This window comes from Helobdella robusta, assembly GCF_000326865.2.
Source record: "Helobdella robusta unplaced genomic scaffold HELROscaffold_12, whole genome shotgun sequence".
NCBI lineage: Eukaryota > Metazoa > Annelida > Clitellata > Rhynchobdellida > Glossiphoniidae > Helobdella > Helobdella robusta.
In genome coordinates, this window is record NW_008703664.1 from 4,131,031 (window position 1) to 4,156,217 (window position 25,187).

At 34.1% G+C, this 25,187-nt stretch overlaps 1 protein-coding gene across 1 annotated transcript; it reads left to right on the plus strand.

Annotated features, from left to right (window-relative positions):
- Positions 1-704: 704 nt before the first annotated feature.
- Positions 705-20,637, plus strand: HELRODRAFT_186717 (hypothetical protein; the record flags this gene model as incomplete). The annotated part of the gene is made up of 44 exons (XM_009013775.1): positions 705-789; positions 964-1,233; positions 1,322-1,380; positions 1,727-1,813; positions 2,090-2,231; positions 2,407-2,578; positions 2,829-3,014; positions 3,591-3,648; positions 3,849-3,920; positions 4,603-4,734; positions 4,958-5,191; positions 5,479-5,700; positions 5,906-6,061; positions 6,173-6,406; positions 6,551-6,688; positions 7,024-7,185; positions 7,597-7,679; positions 7,788-8,034; positions 8,370-8,468; positions 8,576-8,677; positions 8,771-8,893; positions 9,360-9,542; positions 9,682-9,900; positions 10,021-10,191; positions 10,425-10,607; positions 11,170-11,436; positions 12,121-12,201; positions 12,316-12,409; positions 12,533-12,699; positions 13,196-13,357; positions 13,432-13,563; positions 14,135-14,339; positions 14,469-14,584; positions 14,672-14,887; positions 15,000-15,210; positions 16,135-16,316; positions 16,861-16,923; positions 17,044-17,185; positions 17,617-17,687; positions 17,973-18,098; positions 18,982-19,137; positions 19,294-19,395; positions 19,564-19,658; positions 19,792-20,637. 44 exons carry the CDS (start codon positions 705-707, stop codon positions 19,901-19,903), a joined length of 6,519 nt encoding a protein of 2,172 aa, XP_009012023.1. The 3' UTR covers positions 19,904-20,637.
- Positions 20,638-25,187: the final 4,550 nt, after the last annotated feature.

Sequence of the window (25,187 nt, forward strand, 5' to 3'; positions counted from 1 at the left end):
GATATTGTTATATGTACATTGTTCATCTGGTATTTACAGTATTTTTAACAAAGTAACTCAAAGTTCCATTGTTTCTCTGTGTGAGTAATTTATTTGTTGCTAAGATTGTTACAGCCTATTGTTGGATATTTATTGTCGGGTTTCTATTTTCTATTATTAAAGCTTCTGCCATTCTCATATTGCTTATATTATGGTTGTGAAATATGGCTGTAACAATCCTACCAACATTCTTGTTTCAACTGTTTTACTTCAAATATATTAGACAAAATAAGAACCTTTGGCTAATTCGTTCGTTCATCACTACAAAGACTTTAGCCAAATATTGGAGTTAACTGCTAATTGATTTTTAAGTTGAGTGAAGTTTGAAACATGGTGTTTAAATGTTTTTCAACTGAGCACACTAAGCAGCTCATCTCAAAATAACTCACATTCTAACAATAATCATTGCCATTCAATGTAATTGTATGAGTGCTGGGATGCTGTATCTTGTGGTGAATATTTATTCGCAACTGAGAATACAAAAGTTATAGGCTTGTTAGTGTCTTTGTGATTAATTTTTTTAAAATTTATGCATTTTTGTAGGTTTTATAATTTTCAAATTTAAATATGCTAATGCATTTATTCTTATTTGATTAGTTGGGGCATTGCAATGTATTGCATCAAAATTTTTTATGATCTTTTCAATTGATCCATAGGAAAAAAATATGTCTGCCACTTTGTACTTGGAAGATGGCAGTTGCTTTCATGGTGATGCTTTTGGTGCCTCAGTGGATGTGTCCGGGGAAGTAGGTTGGAACAAATTTGTTTCTTAAATTGAAAATAATTTAAGAATATTTTTTAACCAATAAACTGTCATGTTTCAAGTTGATTCAATATAAATAATTATTTTGGTATCATCATATATTATAATTATGGTTTTGGATTATTATGTGAAAAAAAATGGTCTTTGCTTTTGCACCACAGTTTTCCAAACTGGCATGGTGGGATATGTGGAGTCCCTGACTGACCCCTCTTACTGCAAACAACTTCTGGTCTTGACGTATCCACTGATTGGAAATTATGGAGTGCCAAATGAGGATAAAGATGAGTTTGGTCTTCTTAGATGGTTCGAATCTACAAAAATTCATGCAGCAGCTCTAATTGTAGCAGATCAGACAGACCATTTCAGCCACTGGCAAGCCGTAAAGTCACTCAACCAATGGCTTTGTGAAAAATCAATCCCTGCCATTTCTGGTTAGTTTTTAATATATTTCACTAAATTATGTTTTTTATTATTTTTTCTATTGAAATAGTAATAGAGTTGTTTGTTTAATTTTACTAGGCATCGACACAAGAGCTCTGACTAAGAAAATCAGAGAAAAAGGAACCATGCTTGGAAAAGTAAAGTGCTTTTAATTACAGTTGATTTGGATATTGGAATTTTTAATTGGTGATAATAACTTTTCAGTCCAAAAGATACAAAATGGGTTATTTAAAGATACAAAATAAATTATAAATGTTATTGTGGTTGCTATCCCTATTTGCTGCCCCACTAGAATTTTTGTATAAGTCTTGATTAAAGCTATCCATTTAGTAAAAGCAGAAAATTGGAGTGAATTTTTTTTTGTCTTTTTGTGTTTTAGCACATATCATGACACAATGAAAACTGAATGTTAATTTTGAAGTGATATTATTAATTCTTTGTAATTTTCAAATTAATCAAAAGTCATTGAAATATTGTTTTTAGATAGTTATAGGCAAAGGAAAGAACCCTGATAGTGTGCCTTTTGTTGATCCGAACATCATCAATTTAGTAGATCTTGTCTCTATCAAGGTTTGTTGGTTTACTTATTTTCAAAGGCCCTTCTACTGTTAACAACTGAAATAAGAACAAATGTTGTATAGAGACCACTTAATCGCTTTTTTTTAGTGTTTATATTTGAATTTTGATATATTTTTTATACTAAAATTATTATTCTTTAAATCTGAACTTTCAATTAGTTTTCTATGGCAAAAGTGTTTTATTTTAAATTTATTGCTGTCAGCAATGCTATACATGTGTTTTGCTTGATTCTTTAGCATTTTTTTTACATGCTGAACATTTTACTAGGATCCAGTGTTCTACAATGAAGATGCACCATTGAAAGTGTTGGTAGTTGATTGTGGAATCAAGCTGAACCAGATCAGATGTTTGTGCAAGAGAGGTCTCGCAGTTAAAGTTGTGCCATGGAATTATAAATTCACCAGTGCAGGTTCATCTCTCTTTGTAAAAGACAAATTTTTTCAATAATGTCATACATTGTAGTGTAACTCCATGTATTGTTTTATCAACAATATAACATCATCTATTGTGTAATTTATTTTTGAATTTCATAAAATAAGTATAAAAATATAAAAATTATTCATACTAAATATTATATCTGTTAGAATATGACGGCCTCTTCATAAGTAATGGTCCTGGAAACCCTGAGTTGTTGAAAGAACTTGTAGAAAATATGAAATTGGTTCTCAAGGAACAAAATTACAAACCCGTTTTTGGCATTTGTCTGGGACATCAATTGCTATCATTGGCAGCTGGAGCAACATCGTTCAAAATGAAGTAATTGAATTCCATTTTCACATTGTAACCTTCAAGTTGTTATATCTTCTTCCTAGTTCAATTTGTTGTTTCAAGAGCAATAAAATTAGCAAAGTAGCAAAGCTTTATTTTAATTTAGAGCTTCTTAATGAACTTTTTTAATATTGCATGCAAGAATATTTAGAAAATATAATTTGCACCTTGTGCTGTTGTCATGTTATGTTATTTAAAGTCAATTGACTGTATTGATGGGATGGGTGGTTTCCTGCAGATATGGCAACCGAGGGCACAATCAGCCCTGCACTCACGTTGATACTGGAAGGTGTTTCATTACATCACAGAACCATGGCTTTGCAATAGATGCCGGTACACTATCTTCTGACTGGTCTGCTCTCTTTATAAATGAAAATGACAAAACAAATGAAGGCATCATTCACAACGAGAAGCCATTCTTCAGGTCTGCTACTTTTTTTTATCTTACTTGGATTTATTCAACTAAATTTAATCTGCTTGACGATAAGATTGCTCACAGCAGAATTTTAACACTTCTTGAATCATTAAAGAAGGTTATTTTGTAAAATCGTTTCAACATTCGTCTTGTTATGTAGAATTTTCTGTTGTTTTTTTTGTTTGATAGAAATATATATAACACCCTTAATAAATAAACAACAGATAAATAGCAAACTAATCATTCCATTGTTGAGGGTATGTTTAAAACACTGGGAGTTACAAACCGAACTTGAAATTTTTTTTCTGATTTGATCTTCCTCAAGCTATTAGTAATCTGAAATATAAGATCAACCATCTCTTTAAACATTTTTATCTAAGAGAATGTTTTGGGTGGCCGTTATACTGTTGCATGTATTCAGATGTTTCTTTTCGTTGTTGGCTTATGAACAGTGTTCCAGCTAATTTTAAGTTTAATTTAACTTTTGATTTTTTCAATTCATGCAGTTGTGATCTCGACTGATAGATAAACTGCATAACAATTGTTTAAATACAAGTGCATCTAAATAAAAATTTTAATTTTCAGTGTGCAGTTCCATCCAGAGCACACGTCAGGCCCCGAAGATCTGGAGATGTTGTTTGATGTCTTCATTGATGCTATCAAACAACAACGCTCAAAAACGGAAGGGTAATTTCGGGCTGCTAATATTTTCTAATTTTTTATTTGTTTTGCTCGATTTTATTAATTATTTTTTTTAATTATCCTTCCAGGCCATCATTGAGAGAACAGTTGAAAATTCGATTCAAACCTCCAGAGATGAATGTTCCTTTCGTTCGTCCGAAGAAAGTTTTGATTCTCGGCAGTGGGGGCCTCTCAATCGGTCAGGCAGGAGAGTTTGATTACTCTGGCTCTCAGGTCTGCCCTGTTAATCTTTTGTTCATCTGCTCTCATTTTTCTTCCATTTGTTCATCCTTATTTTCACTTTTTAAAAAATTTACAATTAATAATTCTTTGTGAGCAAACATAATTATTTTACATTTTAAAAAAATCACACGGTTACAACATGCAATATGACAATATGATACAATGAAAAAATAATTACAATGAGGTTTGGTAATAGATGAGTGACATATATATATAAGAAAATTATAAGTTATTGAGTTAATTTGTGAATGGAAAAGCAACTAAGTCGAAATGTAATAAGTAAATGAATGAATAAATAAATATTAAACAAAATTAAACAAAATGGCATAAATGATGAAACAATGTTCATTCAAATACTGATGCCTGTTCTATAAAATATTCAGAAGTAACATTATGACTGATTGTTGCAACAATTGCTTAAATTATTTTAAACTAATTTTTGACAGGAAGGAACTTAATAATTGCACTTTATTAAATGTATAAACTTAAAAAAACTGTCAAACAAACATTTTATTAAACTGTAATAATATTTCAGCAACAATAAAAAATACCTATAGTATTCGCTTTGAAGAACTGTTAGTTGCTTATTTTTATGACACCAAAATAACAGATGGTATGATCTTGCAATGTTTTATAGTACGCTTGCATGTGCGACTCTACATTTTACGTGCAGGCCATCAAAGCTCTGAAAGAGGAGAACATTCATACAGTCCTCATAAATCCGAACATTGCAACGGTGCAGACGTCAAGAGGTATGGCTGATGAAACTTACTTCCTGCCTATCTCTCCAGAATATGTTACAGAGGTTCCTCTACTGTTCTTCCATTTTATCATCTTTTTGTGTTGTCGTCAGTTGTTTTATAGAGTGAAACATTGAAATCCGATTTCAATCATTAATTTTGTGTTTTAAAATTTTCTATGTTAGAATAGAGCAGAGTTTTTGATTAAAGTTGCTAAAATTGAATTATAATTTTAAGAAATTTTCAAACTGTGCTGCAGTTATTTAGCTAAGTTTAATAAACTTCCAGGTGATTAAGAACGAGAGACCAGATGGGATTTTGTTGTCATTCGGAGGTCAGACAGCACTGAATTGTGGAGTCAAGTTGAATGATGCTGGCGTGTTCGACAAATACAAGGTCAATGTCCTTGGAACTCCTGTCATGTCCATTGAATGGACTGAAGATAGGAAAACTTTCTCTGAAGAGATGTTCAAGATTGGGGAGAAGGTTGCGCCGTGCGAGGCAGTTGATACTTTGGAGCAGGTTTGTCTATTGGCCTTCTTAAATTAATAATTTTTGTAATTTTGATTTTGTTTATGGTGCACTCTTAATATTCGTATGTGTATAAGAATACAATTTTCTCTCAGTTTATGCACACACTCATCTCTAAACATTAACTTTGATGAAAATTCCAATTTTGCCTAATTTACGTGCACTAATATTATTATAAATTGGTTATTTAAATTATTATTTTTCATGTTTCATGCAAATATAAAACCATCTTGCATTTATTACGCGATTATGAAATTATTAAACTGTCTTGTGATCAGGCAATAGCAGCAGCAGAAAAGATAGGCTACCCTGTTCTGATAAGGGCGGCGTTTGCTCTTGGAGGACTTGGATCTGGGTTTGCAGAGAATAAAGAAGATTTGGTTAGTTTAGCTACAGTGGCCTTCGCCCACACCAGTCAGTTGCTGATCGACAAATCTGTGAAGGGTTGGAAGGAAGTGGAATACGAAGTCATCAGAGATGCATATGACAACTGCCTCACTGTTAGATATTTATCCTATTTTTATGGCGTTTGAAATATTTTATAATTTTTGAGAATTATTTTGAAGTCGTTTGGGTTATGGTAAACGAAGATTATGTTTAAAAACTTTGCGTACCCTGACCCGTTAGGGCAGCAAAGTGATAAATGAATTGTGTGGAGCAAATTCAAAATTTGAATTGAACATATGAATATAAAAATGAACACAGGTGTGCAACATGGAGAACGTTGATCCTCTGGGCATTCATACAGGAGAGTCAATAGTTGTAGCTCCGAGTCAGACACTCACCAATTATGAATACAACATGCTTCGAACTGCTTCCATTAAAATTGTTCGCCACATTGGAATTGTTGGCGAATGTAATGTGCAGTTTGCTCTTTGCCCACACTCGCATGAGGCAATTTTTTTTTTTTGTTTTCAAGAAAATATTTTTAATTGAATAATTTGAGATTATTATCGTTTATATTTAATCCAGTATTACATAATAGAAGTAAATGCTCGTCTCTCTCGAAGTTCTGCACTGGCCAGCAAGGCAACTGGTTACCCACTGGCTTACGTAGCAGCCAAGTTATCATTGAACATGTCACTGAGGGAACTGAGAAACTGTGTGACCAACTCCACGACTGCTTGCTTTGAACCCAGTTTGGATTATTGCGTTGTTAAGATTCCTAGATGGGATCTTAGGAAATTCCCGAGAGTGAATAATAAGGTTGGTACTAATGTTCTTATGTTATCTAAAAGTCAGATTCGGAATTTTGACTTGACATGTTTCATTTGACTTTTAAAATTTTCTTTTTTAGTTAATTGAGTGATGTGATTCATACAAATTCTTCAATGTTTTGTGTGCTGATAGATAGGAAGCTCTATGAAGAGTGTCGGAGAAGTCATGGCAATTGGTCGCAAATTTGAAGAGGCATTTCAGAAGGCTCTGAGGATGGTCGATGAACAAGTGGATGGCTTTGATCCAACTATTAAGACTGCAAATGACGAGGTTTCTTGTTCTGACATTATTTACTCAATTATTTCAACTTAATTCAACTGTTCGGTCTTACTTATTCTCTCTTATTTTTATGTCCTTGTCTGCTTCAGTTTGTCTCACTCCATTTGTTTTCTTCTCACGAGTTTGAATTTCTCGTGCCTGTCAATTTTTATAACATTTTCAACATGTTTTTGAGTGTGCAAAAGTTTTCATTCACGTTTTTATTATTTGTCTCTAATTTAATTTAAACTTATTATGTCTGCGAATCGTACTTGAATGACAAGCAGATGACATTCTGCTCTGTGAAAATTAATTAAATTTTCAGTTTGTTAATTTCGTTCTGTCAGGATTTGGAAAACCCGACCGACCAGCGAATGTTTGTGCTGGCAGCCAGTTTTAGGAATGGTTACACAGATGATCGTCTGCACGAACTCACAAAGATTGACAAATGGTTCCTTCATAAATTCAGAAAAATTGCAAACTTTCATAAATTTATTGATAGCTTGGAGGTTCGTTTCACATTGCTTTTATCATCACACTGTAATTTCATATTTGGGCAATAAGATGATGACACCAGGCCCAAGACATTGGGTCTTGCATTGTGGTGACTGACTTCGAATGCAAACAGATCCCTGCTTGTCATATGCTCTGTGCATAGGCTGACATATGTCAACTATACACTATGTTGTGCATGTCTCCTTCTCCTCCTTGCATAAGATTGAACTCAGTTGCATATTAGTCACATTTGCGTTAGATTTTGCCGTCTTTGAATTAACTTTTTTGTTAGACAGTAAATGTTAATGTCAAGTTTTTTTGCTATTTTCAAAATTTTCGTTCAATTTCATTCATTATTTTGGAACACTTATATCCATTGTAACTTGCTAACTTGTTAAGGTGATTGAACTTTTTGATTCGTGCAGTTGAAGGGCCTTACAAGGGAAATCCTTTTGCAAGCAAAACAACTCGGATTCTCAGATAAGCAAGTTGCCAGATCTGTGAAAAGGTAATGTTGTTTATTATGTCTTGTTGTATTAATTATTATTACGTCAGCACGTCATTTCTTCCCACTTGTTTCATTTAGAAGATTTTTTATTTGACATTTCGGTTGCAGCACCGAGATGATGATACGTATGAAAAGGGAGGAGTTCTCAATCCATCCATGCGTGAAGCAGATCGACACAGTGGCTGCAGAGTGGCCTGCCCACACCAACTACCTCTACCTCACTTACAGTGGAATCGAACATGATGTCGACTTCAACGCACAGCACGTCATGGTCCTCGGTTCGGGAGTTTATAGAGTTGGCAGCAGTGTTGAATTTGATTGGTGCTCAGTGGGGTGCATACAGGAGCTCAGGAAGGTGGGTCTTCTTTTTTTGTTGTTCTTGTCCGTTCGTTCTGAATTCATGACCGACTATTAATCTTATTTGCAAATTTCTCATTAACACTAAAGCAATAAGATTGACTGTTGAAGCATTGAAAGAGTTGTTTTGTGTCATCAATTTAAAAATTGTAATACTAATCACAAGCAATTTGTGATAGTTTTTGAAACCTGAAAATGCTTATAAATTGATGCTTGGTAGCATGGAGTCTGCCTAAAATATGTTCTAATTTCGTTGAAGTCTACTGCAATTGAATTATGTGCTAATCTCACTTATGTTCACTTCAATGACCTTTGCATTGAACTTTCCTTTAGTTGGGACACAAAACGATAATGGTGAATTTCAACCCTGAGACTGTTAGTACGGACTATGACATGTGTGATCGACTCTACTTTGATGAAATCACTTTTGAGGTTGGTCACTCTTTTCAGCTTCATTTAATACTTCTCCGGAATAAAGATGAGAATTCTAAAGTCACTGAGCTACATTTTCAGTGCTGTAACTTTTTAAAATTTGTAAGGTTGTGTTGGAGATCTATAACCTGGAGAATCCAACCGGCATAATATTGTCAGTGGGTGGACAGATTCCAAATAACATTGCCATGGACTTACATCGCAAGAAAGTTTGTAAAGATTTGTTGTGCATTCGTCTTTCGTTGCATCAATCACTCACGAGATTCAATGTGAACATTTGTTGATAAATCTCATCAAACCAGGTGAGGATTCTGGGAACGAGTCCTGACAACATAGATATGGCTGAAAACAGATTCAAGTTTTCTCGAATGCTAGACAACGAACAAATCTCTCAACCTCTTTGGAAAGAGTTGACGGATAAAGAAGTCAGTTTTAAAATTAAAAAATTATAATTTTTATTACAAGCAATTTGTACTCAAAAGTTTTCTGTGAGATGAATTTATTTTGATCTGATTAATTCTTATTCAATGGTAGGTATATTCGCTTGTCATTTTGTTTCATCTTTAAAGTCGTTAGTTAGTGCCAGAACTTCATTTTGTCCAAAAATTATTTGCATTTTATAGAAATTGATTTTTATGATTACCCCTATTTGTTCCATATATTTAGAAGTTACAGCTGCAGGTTATAATAATTATTTCAATCCACCTTTAACCTTACTTACTGCTGAATAATTAAAAATGTTTCCTGAACTATGATTGCACTCTAGTGTTAGAGTAGGTTCAATAAAAAGTTGATGATTAATCATTTTGATCAAAATGTTTGAATAATCTAATAAGCTGTTTTCTTTCTACATCAGACACATCATTAAAAATATCTAATGAACTTTATTAGACTGCTAAAGCTTGGTGCGAGTCTGTGGGTTTTCCATGTTTGGTTCGACCATCGTATGTCTTGAGCGGGGCTGCCATGAATGTGGCATACAGCACCGACGATCTGGATAACTTCCTGACCAAGGCAATCGATGTTTCAAAAGAACATCCAGTCGTCATCTCCAAGTTCATCTTAGAGGCCAAGGTTTGTTTTTCTGCTTCTGCATTTCTTGTCTATACAGTGAGGAAAACCTGCTCAACTCATGCTGCTGTGCATGTCAGTGTTGTTGATCTGATAGGGACACGAGTGCAAGTACATGAAATGAAATGTATACATGTTGCAGGAAATAGATGTGGATGCTGTGGCCAGGAAAGGAGAAGTTCTGTGTATGGCTGTGTCAGAGCATGTGGAAAATGCTGGTGTGCATTCGGGAGATGCCTCCCTTATGACTCCACCACAGGACATCAATGAAGAGACCATGGAGAAGATCCAGGAGATATGTTATCGGATAGCCAGGGGCCTCAATGTTTCTGGTCCATTTAACTTGCAAATCATTGCTAAGGTGTACATTTTGCAATATTTTTCTCTTAACCTCTTCAATCATTCTCTTTATTGATTGATTCTCTTTATTAATTTTATTCAATGGCTCACTAACCTTTACAACGACGCGATTCGTCCACAGGATAATCAATTGAAAGTCATCGAATGCAATCTTCGAGTGTCAAGGTCATTTCCTTTTGTCTCTAAAACCCTTGAGTTTGACTTTATTGCATTGGCGACTCAGGTGATCATGGGTGAGAACCCAGCAGCCACCGACCTCATGAAGCTGCAGAGGAACAAAGTTGGAGTGAAGGTTTCAAACATTTTTTAAAATTCTATTTACTCATTTGTGTTGATTGCTGCTTCCATTTTGGACAGTCCAATGGATTCCTTTTTTTTTTATTTACAAATAATTTTCATTTAGCTGTTTCAAAGTGTTCTACCATTTTATCATCCCAATGCCAGCAGCTACGGAGCTAAATAATTTGGATGCTATAATAAATAAATTAATGAATAATTTAATCAATTAAATGACTTGCATCGTAGGTTCCCGTGTTTTCATTTGCACGGCTGACGGGGGCAGACGTCTTGTTGGGCGTCGAGATGGCCAGCACCGGGGAGGTGGCATGTTTTGGGGAGAACAAGTACGAGGCCTACCTCAAGGCACTTATCAGTTCAGGATTTAAAATTCCCAGAAAAAATATTCTACTATCTATTGGAAGCTACAAAGTGATTTTATACAAATAACTTTATTATTTTTGATTTTTTATTAGTTTTCTTAGACGCAATCAGATCTATCGCCAAACCAATAAAATAGGAGTGATTGATGCTGGATGTTCAAATGTTTTGTAATTACTGATCATCCATTCTTATGTATATGCAGATTCGATTTAACGGGATTGCTTCTTGAATTGTTCCAATTTTTTATCACTTGGCATTTCAATCCATTTAATTTATTGGACATAATTTTGTAAAAGATTCTTTAATCCAATAATAATGATGACAGTGTAAAGTCGTGTATGTAAATCTGTAGTCACATATTTAATTTCGTTTATTTAGTTATTGTTTTCATATTTTTGGTAACTATTACGTCTCGTTTTTATGAGTTTTTTGTACATTTACATCATTTTGAATGCCTCTCCACGAATGTTTTCATTTCTTATTTTTGGCTTTTTTGCTATTCTTTGTTAGCCTGTCCTAGCTTGCAGTGGTTGTTTTTGTGCAATCCTGTTCAAAAAGAAATAAATAAATTAATGTTTCGTACCTTCCATGTTTTATATGAACATTACAGCAAAAGATGGAGTTGTTGGAGTCCATACAAACACTGGACAGGTTGGGCTACAAGTTGTACGGGAGCAGTGGCACTGCAGATTTCTACGAGGCTCACAGCATCAAGGTGGAAGCAGTGTACTGGCCGTTTGAAGAAGCTGCAAATCAGGGGGCCTCGTTCAACCACAACTCCATCGTAGACATGATGATTGACAACAAGTTGGACCTGGTGGTCAACTTGCCCATCAGAGAGGGAGGTTCTAGATACTCGTCTACATACACAACACAGGTTACTTACTACTTCCTGTCATGGACTGGTGTACACCTTAAAAAAATCTCCTGATTTGTATATTCTTTCAAATATTTTTTATCATGCATTGTGAATGTGTGTGAGAGCAGCGATGGTATATGGTGGTGAAACTTGGGTGTTGAGGAGAGAGGAGGAAAGTGTACTGCAGAGGGCTGAAAGAGCTATGGTGAGGATGATGTGTGGGGTTAAAGTGAAGCATAGGAGGAGTAGTACAGAGCTGATGTCGAGGATGGGACTGAATGAGGACATTGTGACATTGATAAGGAGATCGAAATTGCGGTAGTATGGGCATGTGTTGAGAAGGGATGAAAGGGTCGGGATTAAGGCGAGTGTTGGAGTTCGAGGTTGAAGGAATGATAGGAAGAGGTCGTCCGCGATTGGGATGGAGAGAGCAGGTGGAGAAGGACAAAGTGAAAGCGGAGTTGCGTGATACTGAGGCGAGTGACAGATGTGGATGGCGTCGAGGGGTATTTCGGTTTCATCATAGGTAGCCAAACGGCAACCCCCGATCTCGGGGAAAATGTCGTCTAAACGTGTGTTGTTGTTGCTGCATTGTGAATGCAGTATGTATGAAGTTATCATATATGAGCATGGATGCTTATTTTGTGCACTTTAATATGTCTTGAATCATAGATGTTGATTTCGTTACTTTTCACTCTTCAGGGCTACAGGACGCGTCGAATGGCAGTTGATTATTCAGTGCCTCTCATCACCGATGTCAAATGCACTAAACTGCTTATTCAGGTAATTTACCTCTTCTTATGTAGTGTTTTACGGACGCTAAATATATTCAGTGGTAACGGCATTAATTATGTACATGCAGTACATGAATGATAATAAATCTTCATCGTTTGGCAGTCTATCCAGTACCTGAAGGAACAAAAGACCGACCTCCCTTCCGTGAAAACTGTCATCGACTGCTTGTCCTCAAAAGTTCTCGTCCGTCTTCCCGGTATAATTATAATTTTCTTCAATTCGCACGAATTAGTAAATGTTCTAACCGCTGCTCTTTCGAGGTTGTGTTTGAGGAGATGATTGATCGCTACTATGAAATAAATAATCTCTGCTACGACAGGTTTGATTGATGTTCATGTACATTTGAGGGAGCCGGGTGGGACGCACAAGGAAGATTTCTCATCGGGCACCTCGGCAGCCCTGGCAGGCGGTGTGACGATCGTACTCTGCATGCCCAACACCTCCCCTGCAATCACCGACCCAGAAACGTTCAGTCTTTTCCAAGAGGTCTTTCTACAATGATTGTTTTATTAAATTATTAATGTTGTTTAATTATCGTGGGTTTAGAAAAGAGTAAGATGACTTTTAGAACTCACTTGTCTGCTTGGTCTGCTTCTTAAAACTATTTCCTGAACTGCTTCCGGTTTAAACAATCTCCATTCAAAGATTTACATAAAAAATGTGTAGTCAGAATTTATTCTTACCGGCCATAATTTCATTTGAATTGATTATTATTATTATTTTTCATATGAAAGTTTGAAAGCTGAGATGAATTTAGATGGAATAATATTGTAAATTATTGATGTTGATATGGGAGAACTAATGATAAGTCACATGACTGGAAGATTCTGGAATGGATTAAGAAATGCTGAAGATGTTTAATGAACAGTGTAACATTTTTTTCACATGGAAAGAGATTTTAACCAGAAATTATTTATGAAATAAATTTCAAAAACTTATAACTATTAAACAGAATTTTTAAAATCATTTTAACTTTTGACAGTGTGCTAAAAAATCCAAATGTGATTATGGTCTGTACATTGGGGCAAACAGTTCAAATGCACTGACCATCCCACATCTGTCCAGTCAAGCTGTGGCACTCAAGATGTACCTCAACGACACGTACACCACACTGAAACTTGATTCAATCTCCACATGGGATGACGTGCGTTCTGCTGTTTTGTTATTTTGTTTTCAACGTGGATCATCTGTTCTATTTATTTCTATCTCAATTAACAGCATTTCAAGAACTGGCCTCAGGACAGTTTGATATGTGTTCATGCGGAGAAGCAGACGATAGCAGCCGTGTTGTACCTATGCACTCTCTACAAGCGACCCGTCCACATTTGTCACGTAGCCAGGAAGGAAGAGGTTTTTCAACTCTTTCAATGCATTCTTTTATTAGTGATAATGGGGATCGCAAACAGTTTTAAACATTTATCAATTTGTAAACTGCAAGTGCTGCTGCATTTAAGTTGCTCTTTTGATAGACTAGCTCCATCACTGCGAAGTTTTCCAAAATAAATTATCGCTTTCAATAACTATTATTATTTAATAGAATTTAAAAGATTATGACTTAACCAGCGAAAAACATTGGAATTCCTAGCTGGTAACAAGTTTTTGTGAAGAAAAAAAATTCTGTTTCTGACTATATTCTGATAAGTGTGTGGTGGGAGCAAGGGATTGACACCTGCTGCTCAACTCCACTGCCTGCTGAGCCTAATCACAACAATTCCTGTGGTTTCAATAGTTTTAGTTAATTATAACTTACAGATAGATGTTTCTCGTTTCATTGCATTATTTTTGAAAAGTAGAATTTAAATTAGTTTGTAAATTTTGCATCTCTTGAAAATTTTCATTTTAAGAAAATAGTTGTTGAATTCTTAGCGAATGCTCTGAATTTTTTTAATTTTTGCTAAAAAATTGTTGACTATCGTTACAGATAGAGTTAATTAAAAGAGCGAAAGGGATAGGCCTGGACATCACGTGCGAGGTGGCGCCACATCATTTGTTCCTGACCACCGAGGACTCGAAACTGAGGTTGGGGGATAAGAAGAGCCAAGTGCGTCCGTCGCTCGTCAGTCCTGAAGATCAACAAGCCCTGTGGGACAATTTGAACATCATCGACTGCTTTGCTACTGATCATGGTACTTAATTACTTTTTAATGTTTATGATGATCTGATTTGCGCAATTAGATTTTGTGACAATCATTGAATAAATTTGTAACAACTCTTCAATGATTTAATGCTGGTCATTAATATTTTCTCGCTACTAGCTCCACACACTCTGGAAGAGAAATTGAGTGAGAATGCACCTGCTGGTTTTCCAGGCTTGGAGACGATGTTGCCTCTGCTTCTTACTGCTGTCAACGAGGAGAGACTCACTCTTGATGTTTGTTCTATTCTTTTTAAATTGCAACTGCAACCATGAAGTTTTATGTTACGGATCTTTTTGCCATTTCATCCAATCATGTGACAGGATTTAATTGCAAAATTGTACACTAATCCGAAACGCATCTTCAAACTTCCTACACAAGAAAACACTTACGTCGAGGTGGACATGGACAAAGAATGGACCATTCCAGAGATGACCAAGCACTCAAAGGCCAAATGGACTCCATTTGCTGGGTTTGAAGTGAAGGGCATGGTCAAAAGAGTCGTCCTGAAGGGAGAAGTGGTCTTCATTGATGGAGAGGTTTGGACAGTTGTATACTTTTAGCTGTTATTGTTAGAAATGAAGGTGCAAATTAAAAACTATTCTTCCACTCTTTCGTTGTTTTCATTTGTACGGTTTCACTGAAATGCAGGTTGTGGCCGAGGATGGATTTGGAAAAAATGTGAAATCTTGTCCAGTAGATGTCGACAAATCATTGACAACAAAATTGGTTGAAACAGCAAGGGAAGCATGCATGCCTCAAGAAGGCGGCGGTAGAATTCGTCAGTTGAGTGGGTCGTCGTTAGAGAAGAAGCATTTCAAAAGGGAGGATAGGGTGTTGGCTGTTGAGACTACACGAAAAAGTTGGCGTTTTGTTAATTTACGTTGACAGAAACATCGTTTTAAAATTACATTCTAAATGTTACACAATAACGAAATTATAGACACTAATTAATGTAAACATGAAAATTTTTAGACATAAAAGTGGTCCCAACTTTTATTTTTTAAATACGGTGGGTCCCCGCAGAATGGACCACTCGCACAACGGATTTTCGCCAGAACGGACCGCAATTTCCCCCGAAATACAGGAGTCCGTTTTGCGCGGAATCGCACGAAAAATCGAACATTTCGTGCATGGCTGCCATCGCCATTTTTTTTCAAAGATATCAATTTTTTTCTATAGCAGTTGAGCAAAATCAAATGAAAACATTCAGAAAGAAAACTTATACTTTTTTTAAACAAAGTTAAAGTGAAGTTAAGAGAAATGTCTCGAAATCACTTTTTCTTAGTTTTTGCACTTTTTACTGCTTTTCTACTTGCTGCTAAGTATTTCTGAAAAGTGAAAAAAAAACTGATTGAGTTCACTGTGCTTCACTTGTTTCTCTGATTTTTTCCCATTTTTTTCGATTTTTAGTTCGGCACGAAACCAATTATTTCAATTTACATATGGGAATTCATGTTTCGCTGAACTGACTTTTCGCATAAAGGACTTCCCCGCAGAACGGATTAAGTCCGTTGTGCAGGAACCCACTGTATAACAAATGTGATCTACTGTTTATACAGAAGAATTTATTTTCGTAATTTTTGCACATTGAAATTGAAACAACATCGTAACTCTTTGAAACATTTTAATAGGAATTTATTATTTTAATTCTGAACATTCGAATTTTTTAGCTCTCAATCCTGTCTGATTATATTTTTTCCTCCTCATCAAATGTCTGAATAATTTTTTAGATTCATCTCATTTTTAAAGATTATTGTTATCATTATTTGTGTCGTGACGATAGGATTGGACAGTCAAAATGAAAAGTTTCCTGGCTTGTTGGCATTGGACCAAGTTGCAAACACTGCCTTCAAGCCACCACTACCACTCCTGTCGCCTAGAATTCAAAGTTCCATTCTAACATCTACCGCTATATCTCTGCACAAGAAACATGTTCTGTCTGTGGATATGTTTTCAAGGAATCTTGTTAGTCTTCATCATTTAGAACATCTTTATTTATAATATATTTTATTATTATTTTGCTTATGTGTGTCTGTGTTTGCGTTTGCAATGTTCGCTATTCACAAGCTTCAAATGATTAGATTTTTTAACGTTTAAAATGGTAAAAATCAAACAAAGTAGAGAATAATTACAAAATTAAAAAATTTATATCAAGCAATTTGAGCTGAATGTACATGCACCATGCACAATTTTCTTGTTAGTCTCTAATGTTAGAAATTAGCTTTTAATTAAATAAATTTGATATATTAGTTGTAAGTGAAAATATGAATAAATTGTATTTATTGACATGTTGGTCAAAATATTATAACATTGTGTGCATTCGCTAATTCATTTTAATCTACATATCCATTTTAATTTTTCAATTTTTTCCATTGAGAACTGTTTGAGCACTGAACCAAATGAATTATAAATAGAACTTTTCAGAACATTTTTTGGATGTTTTATATGCTTCAATGATAGTTTAATAATTTTAATAAAATTCGTTCTTAATATGATATTATTTTCTTAGCTGACTCACATCTTCACGATAGCTCATGATTTTAAACAAAATCCGTACCAACCAAAATTACAAGTTAGTGTTGCCACATGCATGTTTGATTTTGTCTCTTAATTTTTGATAATTAATTATTTCCATAACTGCTGATTACTTGTATGATTTTTTTGAATGTAAAAAATGAAATGAATTGTTCAGGGCAAGGTGATGGCGTCGATGTTTTACGAGAACAGCACGCGGACCTGCTACTCATTTACAGCTGCCATGCAGAGGCTCGGGGGATCTGTACTTTCCTTCAACGAACTCACTTCTTCCACCAAGAAGGGGGAAACTCTCGAAGGTTGTGTGGGCATTTGTTGGATGTGCGTGTATGTGTCTTATATGCGTGAGTTGTGTCTTATATGCGTGAGTTGTGTTTTATACGCGTGAGTTGTGTGTTGTTGTATACGCATGAGTTGTGTGTTGTTGCATACACATGAGTTATGTGCATGAGTTTTGTGTATGTGTTGGCTGTTTGTGCATTGAATGTGCAAGTGCATGTATTGGATGAGAGTGTGTTTAGAAATACCAGTTAGCTTGAAATGATGTAAATTCGGTCAAATTTCGTCAAAATTAAATTAAATATGGCTGTAGATGGTTCGGCTAGCAAAATTTCGCAACTTCAATTTTATTCATGAACTGTTCAATGTTATTAAATCGATTTCATGAACTGTTCAACGTTAGTGAATTGAGAGACGTAACTGACTTGCCGCCACATTGATTAACTTTCAGATACAGTGCGCATGATGAGTGGGTATGTTGACGTCATCGTAATAAGACACCCTCAGAAAAATGCCGTTGAAGTTCGTTCCTACAAATCCGCTATTATTTTTTTTTTTATTTTAAATAACTGTATAATTTACATTCTGTCTGTGTAATGATTGTTTCATTAATGATCTGTGTTAATGATTGTTTCATTAATGATCTGTGTTAATGATTGTTTCATTAATGATCTGTGTTAATGATTGTTTCATTAATGAGTACAGAGCCATCGCGTCATCACTTACGTCACTCTATTTTCAATCTGCTTAGTTTTCAATGTATTGAATGTTAACAATTGACGATGTTTCATCGACCAACCAACTCAGCAAGCATCTCTGGTCAGCGACAAGCCGGTGATCAATGCAGGGAACGGCACAGGCGAACATCCCACGCAAGCACTTCTCGACATCTTCACCATCAGAGAGGAGATTGGAACTGTTACCAACATGACTGTAACTTATCTTTTTTTACTGTTCTCTTCAAATTAGATGTCAGAGGTGCCAGCAACGTGCACAGCATGTGCAAACAAGCATCACACAAATTATGCGCGATTACGAAATGTCTCGTTGAAATTGATGTCTCGTTGAAATTGAACCAGTCACTGCGACGCACGAGCTGGCCCCTTCAACCGTTACATTATCTCGCTATGATAATAATGCTTGCAGTCTAGCTAGCACGACGTGCCTTACTTCGTGTCATAAGAACAACTTTATTAATAATAATGATTAGGACATCGTTAAGTTATATCGCTTGTTAGTTTTGCTTAAATGAAAATGTTAGCGCATCCTGCATAAATGTGTTTGAAAATCACTACAGAGGGAGCTGCTGTGAGGGTTAACGATAATGATGTTCATGTCATTTGTGCAGCGCCCGTTTAGTAGCGTCAGAGGCGCCCAATTATTGATTAAAATTGTTCGTAGTTAGCTAACACCTCGGTATACAAACTGATGATGCACCTTAAGTTTTGCGATTCTTATAAAAACGACAATATAAATTATTTAAAATGAAACAATTCAAACTTCCCGGTGAAGCTACAGCAATATAACAGGCGTTGTGCCTTGTTGTATTTTGAAATGAAATGTTTTAACGTGTTTTAAAATGAAATAATTCAAACTTCATTGCAAAGCTGCAAAAAGTTTTTCGTTGTCGTATTTTCATTTATTATCTTGAAAGCTTTTCATGTCAATGTTAAAGTGGTCTTGAAATTTTTTTTATTCCTATGATATTCGTCTTGAGTAGCCTTTTTAAAATCTGTGTATACAATGCTCTTTGACATTTGTTTACAGAAAAAACAAAACATTAGTAGAATGTTGTTGATTGATTGTTCACGAACAGATAACAATGGTGGGTGACTTGAAGAATGGCAGGACAGTGCACTCACTGGCTCGCTTGCTGACCAGGTACAACTGCAATCTCATCTACATATCACCTCCTGGCCTCGAAATGCCTCAGTCAGTGGTGGAGTATGTGAAGAAGGCAGGATTGAGTCAGGTCATTTGCGTTTGTTTATCCACCAGCGTTTTGTGGTGGCTAAATTTTTGTATGAAAAAAGTTAAAGTGCGTGAATGGTTATGCCGCTAATGATATTTTTAGGCCGATTACGTTGCATGCGTTGTTCATAAAAATGAAACGTTCATGCATTAACAGAGATTGATGTCGTCGATGGAAGAGGCGTTGCCGGAAACCGATGTTCTCTACATGACTCGCATCCAGAAGGAGAGGTTTGAAAGTGAAGATGAATATAACAAGGTTCCCTATCACGGCATTCATTTTTCAAACATCTTCAAACTAAACAACCTTATTAATTCATTTTTTATATGTTATTGCAGGCTAGTTTTGTTAGTTTTTATGGATTGTATTTAAAATTATATAACATTAATACGTTAACCATTAAACTCGTCCCAATTGCATGGTCAGGTCTGTGGCAAGTACATCATCACGTCAAACCTCATGTCCAAAGCCAAAACTAAAATGGTTATTCTACATCCCTTGCCGAGAGTTAATGAAATTAGGTTAGTTTTAAAAATGTTTTTATTTTGCAGATATTTTAAAAACTGTGCGATGTGTTGATGTTAAACATTGCATGATGTGTAAACGTTAAACATTGCATGATCTGTTAATATTGATTGATGTGTTGAACAAAAGCACTGAAGTGGATTCAGATCCTCGAGCCGGCTACTTCAGACAAGCAGAAAATGGCATGTACGTCAGAATGGCTCTCCTCTACCTTGTCCTCGGCTTCCAACTTGAACACTGATTTTGCAGTTTTTAACATCGGGCACAATTTTTTATGAACTCAATGAGAATGAAATATTAATAACAATGTGGTGTTTCTATCAATGTACAATTTTATATATTCGCGTTGCTGAGTTTTTGTTGGGGCCGTTTTTGTCTTTTATTGATACGGATTTTCAGCTATTTTTAAAGTAATTTATTAAGTATTTAGTGTTTTTTTATTAAGTAATTTATTACTATTTCATTTCGATTTGCATCCTGTTATTACGGTTCTTTGATTTATCTGTATTTAGTTCAAAATGTTTCTTTTAATGCTTTATCATTCAAGTTTTTTAAATCTTTTAGTTTAAAATCAATATTTACGCTGGCAGTTCATTGTTAAGGTGACCATTTCGTCACATGGCAAATTGTTTTCGCGATATAGTGTCCCTCTAAATTTGTTAGGTGGTGTACATTCTCATTTCATGTTTGTTTTTTACTTATGTTACAAATCATGCACACATTCTTTCAAATGAACTCCACGCATCGAATAATCTCTTGTCACTTGTCACTTTATCTTATTGCACATAAAATGTTTGCGTTTTTAGACTCGTACAATTCACTGTTTTGGGAACCCGTTTTTAAACTTTAAAAATTTTTGTCAACATGTGCATGCTAATTTTGTGTACATTCTTTCCTGAAGCAAAGATAGCTGTTAGTGTTACCAATACTCTATATTAAAGGTTGTGAATATTGGTTATTAAAATATTTTCAAATATCAAGTCGATTAACGATTTGTTCACGGTTTTTATATAATTTTGAAAATTTCACTGTAATAATCTATGTATATTAAGTTATTATTAATGTATATGTATCAATCAGCTCCTGCGAAGCATCTGCACTGAATTTTTATAGATCATTATCATCAAAGAACCTGAGATCTTTTATTGTTTGTCTCCAATATTCCACCAGAAAGTAATGTTTCCATTTTCCCACCGCTTTTTCTGATAATGTAGCAGTAATGGTGGGTTATCATGTTGGCTTTAAGTTCTTGCTTTGATTCAGTCCCTAGTTCTTTGTCAAGTCTTTTTTTTATTATTTTTGAATCCTTTTAATATTTTGACAGGTTTTTCCGATTCTTTTTGAGTTGCCAACAATGTTTGCCAAACGAATGTGAGTCGAATGCCTTCGTGAAATTGTTAAAACAATGTTAGATCTTTTATCTACTACTTCCATTTTCTATAAATAGTCTAAACGCTGGGTTATTGTTATGTCTTTTTTAAAACCTACTCTTCACTTAAATGTTGTAATTTTTCTAGTCCTTTTTCAAGTCAGCCAACGTAATTCTGCAAACGTGAAAAACTAGTGTTATTACAATTTTCAGGCCTTTTTTCTTAACATAATTGGTAATGACTTGCATTGTCCTTTTGGCCATTTTTCACATTTTCATGATAGATTTCATACATTTCTTGAAGTGCAACTGATTCTCATGTTTGTATCAGTTCCATTGGAATTCCATCTTTTTCTGTGTTTTGTTATTTTTCATCGTTTTCACCATCTTATTTTTGTCAGTCATTTCAATTTTTCTTCGTTTATTTGTTTTCTGTTATTCGGAGCTTGGAGTATTTCATTTTTGTTTTATTCTACGTAGATGACAGTAAGAACTTTTAGCAACATTATTAATCAGATACAGGCTAGAATCAAAGATAAAGCCTAGATACGAAACTTATGAGAAAAATCAAGTGTTAGAATAATGCGAGATAATAGAAGGAATAATAATAGAGTGTTTAGAAACATTAGAAAATATTACTTAAAACGATTTAATTTAGGAAACATGTTTTCACACCAAGCGATAACAAGAGAAAGACTGAAGAAAACTATTGAGATTAGACTGGATGGAGGAAAGGGAGTATAAATAAGTAAATAAAATCGTCTGCATAAGGTTGATTAGTAAAATAAAATTTTTTAATAAATTTTGTTATCTGTAAAAAAACTTGCCGAGGAGCGCCGTTGAACATCGCGGAAATAGCGCTTTAGGAACTATTTGATTGATTAAGGCGCTATTGCCGCGAATTTCAACAGCGCACCTTCGTGAATTTTACAAACAGTTGGGTCTTTCTTGAGATCCGTTCTGAATTTCGTAAGTGATGGAAAAGTAGTTAGAGAAGAAGGTAGAGACCTCCAGAGAAAAGGGTCAGAAAAAGCAAACGCAGATTTAGCATAAGAGTGTTTAACACAAGTTAGGAAAAAAGTGAGAACAAGACGACCATAAGCAAGAGCGTTTCGGTTTAATTAATATATCTGATAAGTACTTAGGAGATAATTTAGATTGAGACTTGTACATTATTGTACAAATTTTAAAAAATTGTTATAGGTGCTGGCACAAGAGATATATGAGAAAAGGGGCACGAGCAGCTGAGTTAAAAGCTTCACTTGAAGGGTAGATTGTGGAGTCAGAAAGACCATAGTAAAGCGAGTTACATTAATCAATCCTAGATAAAAATAATAAAAAACAAGTAGGAGAATAGTAGGATCATCAAGAAAAGGCAAAAGATTTTTGATTGACTGACTGACTGACAGATTAATTAATAATACGAGGTAGTTTGGAGGAATAGAATATAAATAAAAACAGTGGAAAAACGATAAGGGAGATAAGAAGAAAATTAAGATAGACAAAAATCAAAAACATAAACATTAAAAGAATGATCTAGCAGTCTCAAGAGAATAGTATCATTAACAGTATCAAAAGCAGAAAAAAGTCAAGAGCAAGAAAAAGATTAGGATTACTATTGATACTATTGATTAATAAAAATACAAATCAAATTTAAGTAAATTTGGAGTACTGATTTGACACAATGTATGAATGTAAAGTGATGATGATTTTAAAACAATTTGTGAATAGGACGGTCGGTGTGTTTGCTTGAAATTGAAAATTAGTGGCAATTTTTTATGTTTCTTCATTGGAATAATTACAGTTGTATCAATTTTATTTTTTAGATTCTGTGTACACACATATAGCACCACAAAAATTCATTGATTAATGCTTTGTATTTATATATCGATATTTAAGGTTTTTTTGATTCGTTGGAACGTTGACGATTTTTTATTTTTGCTTGCCGGCCTGCAGTAGTTTTAACGTCCGTAACACCAGTTTTATGAATGTGATTTTCAAATTTTATGAACAACGACAAATAAATATGGAGAGCCGAAATACTTTTGATTTGAAATGGAAAAACTGAAGAAGTTAAAGAAATCATTAATGCATAAAACACATGCAAATTTAAAACACCTGTTTTAATTTAAAAAAAAGTTTTGATTTTATTTGATCGAATAAATAAATGTTAGCGAACGAAACTCGTTAAAGAAATTCTGTCTGTGTTTTTAAATCATTTAAAAAATATCCTTACAGTAAAAGTTGTATTATTTTACACCAATCGACACAATATTGTATGCTTAAAAGATTATTAACTATGTTTATTCGTAACAAAATTGTAGTTAACACGCTGTATCAAAATATATTTACTAAATGACAATTTTACAACAGTTGTTAAAACCGTGTCTCGGTTTTTATTCATTTAAAAAATAATCTGACAAAAAATATTTTATTATTTTACATCAATCGACACAATATTGTGTGCTTTAAAGATTATTATATATATTAATTCATGGCAAAATTATAGTTAATACGCTGTATCAAAATATATTTACTAAATGACAATTTTACAACAGTTGTTAAAAGCGTGTGTTTTAATATTATAGTTAACACGCTGTATCAAAATATATTTAATAAATAGTTAACATGGCTGTTTTACAAAATTTGTCAAAACTATGTCTGCGTTTTTATTAAATTAAAAAATATTCTAGAATTAAATTATTGATCATTTAATATAAATTGACTCAGTATTTAAAAAATTATTCAATATATTTATTCATGACTAAATTATAATTAAATGCTGTATTAAAATAGATTAAATAAATATTTATCACGGCTTTTTCAGAAAATTCATCAAAACTGTTTCCTCGATATAATTCACTTTAAAAATATTCTGACAATATATACATAAATATATAATTAATGTTCTATAATGTGCGTGTATGTGGTGTGTACGCATGTATATATTTATCTTTTTATTGAATTTATTTACATTAAGATACTCATTATTATTTCTAAAAATATTTACGTTTCAAAACATTATTTAATAATAACGATAATGCTAAAGATAACAACTAAAATAATTTTTTAAACAACGCTACTGTAAACTGTTTAACTTTCCTTACATCGCTAGTTCACAATCCTTAAAGCTATTAGAAGTCGATTATACAAAGAAAAATATCACTCATAGCTTTATCCAGCATAGCATTTATTATTAAAATTATTCTTGAAAGCTGCACCTCGCTTTCCCATTCCAATAACCATTTTTTTACTAGTAGATTTCGATATATAGTTATAACAATAATTCAATATACAGCAATTATACTTTTGACAACCCTCTTGACTTTTCATTAACGGGTGCCACGCAACTGAGATCTTGAAAACTAAGAACTTTTTGAAATTTCTAAGTACTTCATTTACCTGACCACCTACCACTTGACCACCAATTTTGTCTACCACCTGACCACCGACTTCACCTACTATTTGACCACCGACTTCACCTACCACTTGAACACAGGCTTCACCTACCATCTGACTACCAATGCACCTATCACTGGACCACCAACTTGGAGTGAACAAGGCGCAAAACCGGTTTCCTAACCGGTTAGGAAACATTTTTCAAATTCAATTCACAATGTTTGGAATTTTCTTCCAAAAAAGTTTATCTACAATGATATCATATACTTCAGTTCAATTAATTTACGATAGCTTTATACAACTCTGAACCTAGGACGAGTGCAATGGACACCTAAATTTTTACTCTCACGCCTGATGTACACAGTTCATAATCTGATTTAACCGATTTTATGTTATATATGTCATTAACAAAACACTGGTACGAAACTAAAGAGTCTTTACTAATTTTTTTATTTAATTAATTTTTCAGATCATGAAAATCATTATAAGATTATAAAAATTAATTTGTTGATACACAGGCACAAAGGAAACGCTTATGAATGTAATGGAATGTGAATGTGTGTGTTGCGTGTGTGTGTTATTTTCGACTTTCAATTTTAAGTAGGTTTATATACCCAAAAAATCCAAGTTTCTGTTGGGAAAACTAGAAAGAAAGTCGATATTTCGTAAGTTTTTTTTAGCGATTTGTAGATAAAATCAATGTTTCGATTAACCACCAAATAATTAAATATCGATGTCACCTGAAATTTCATCAATG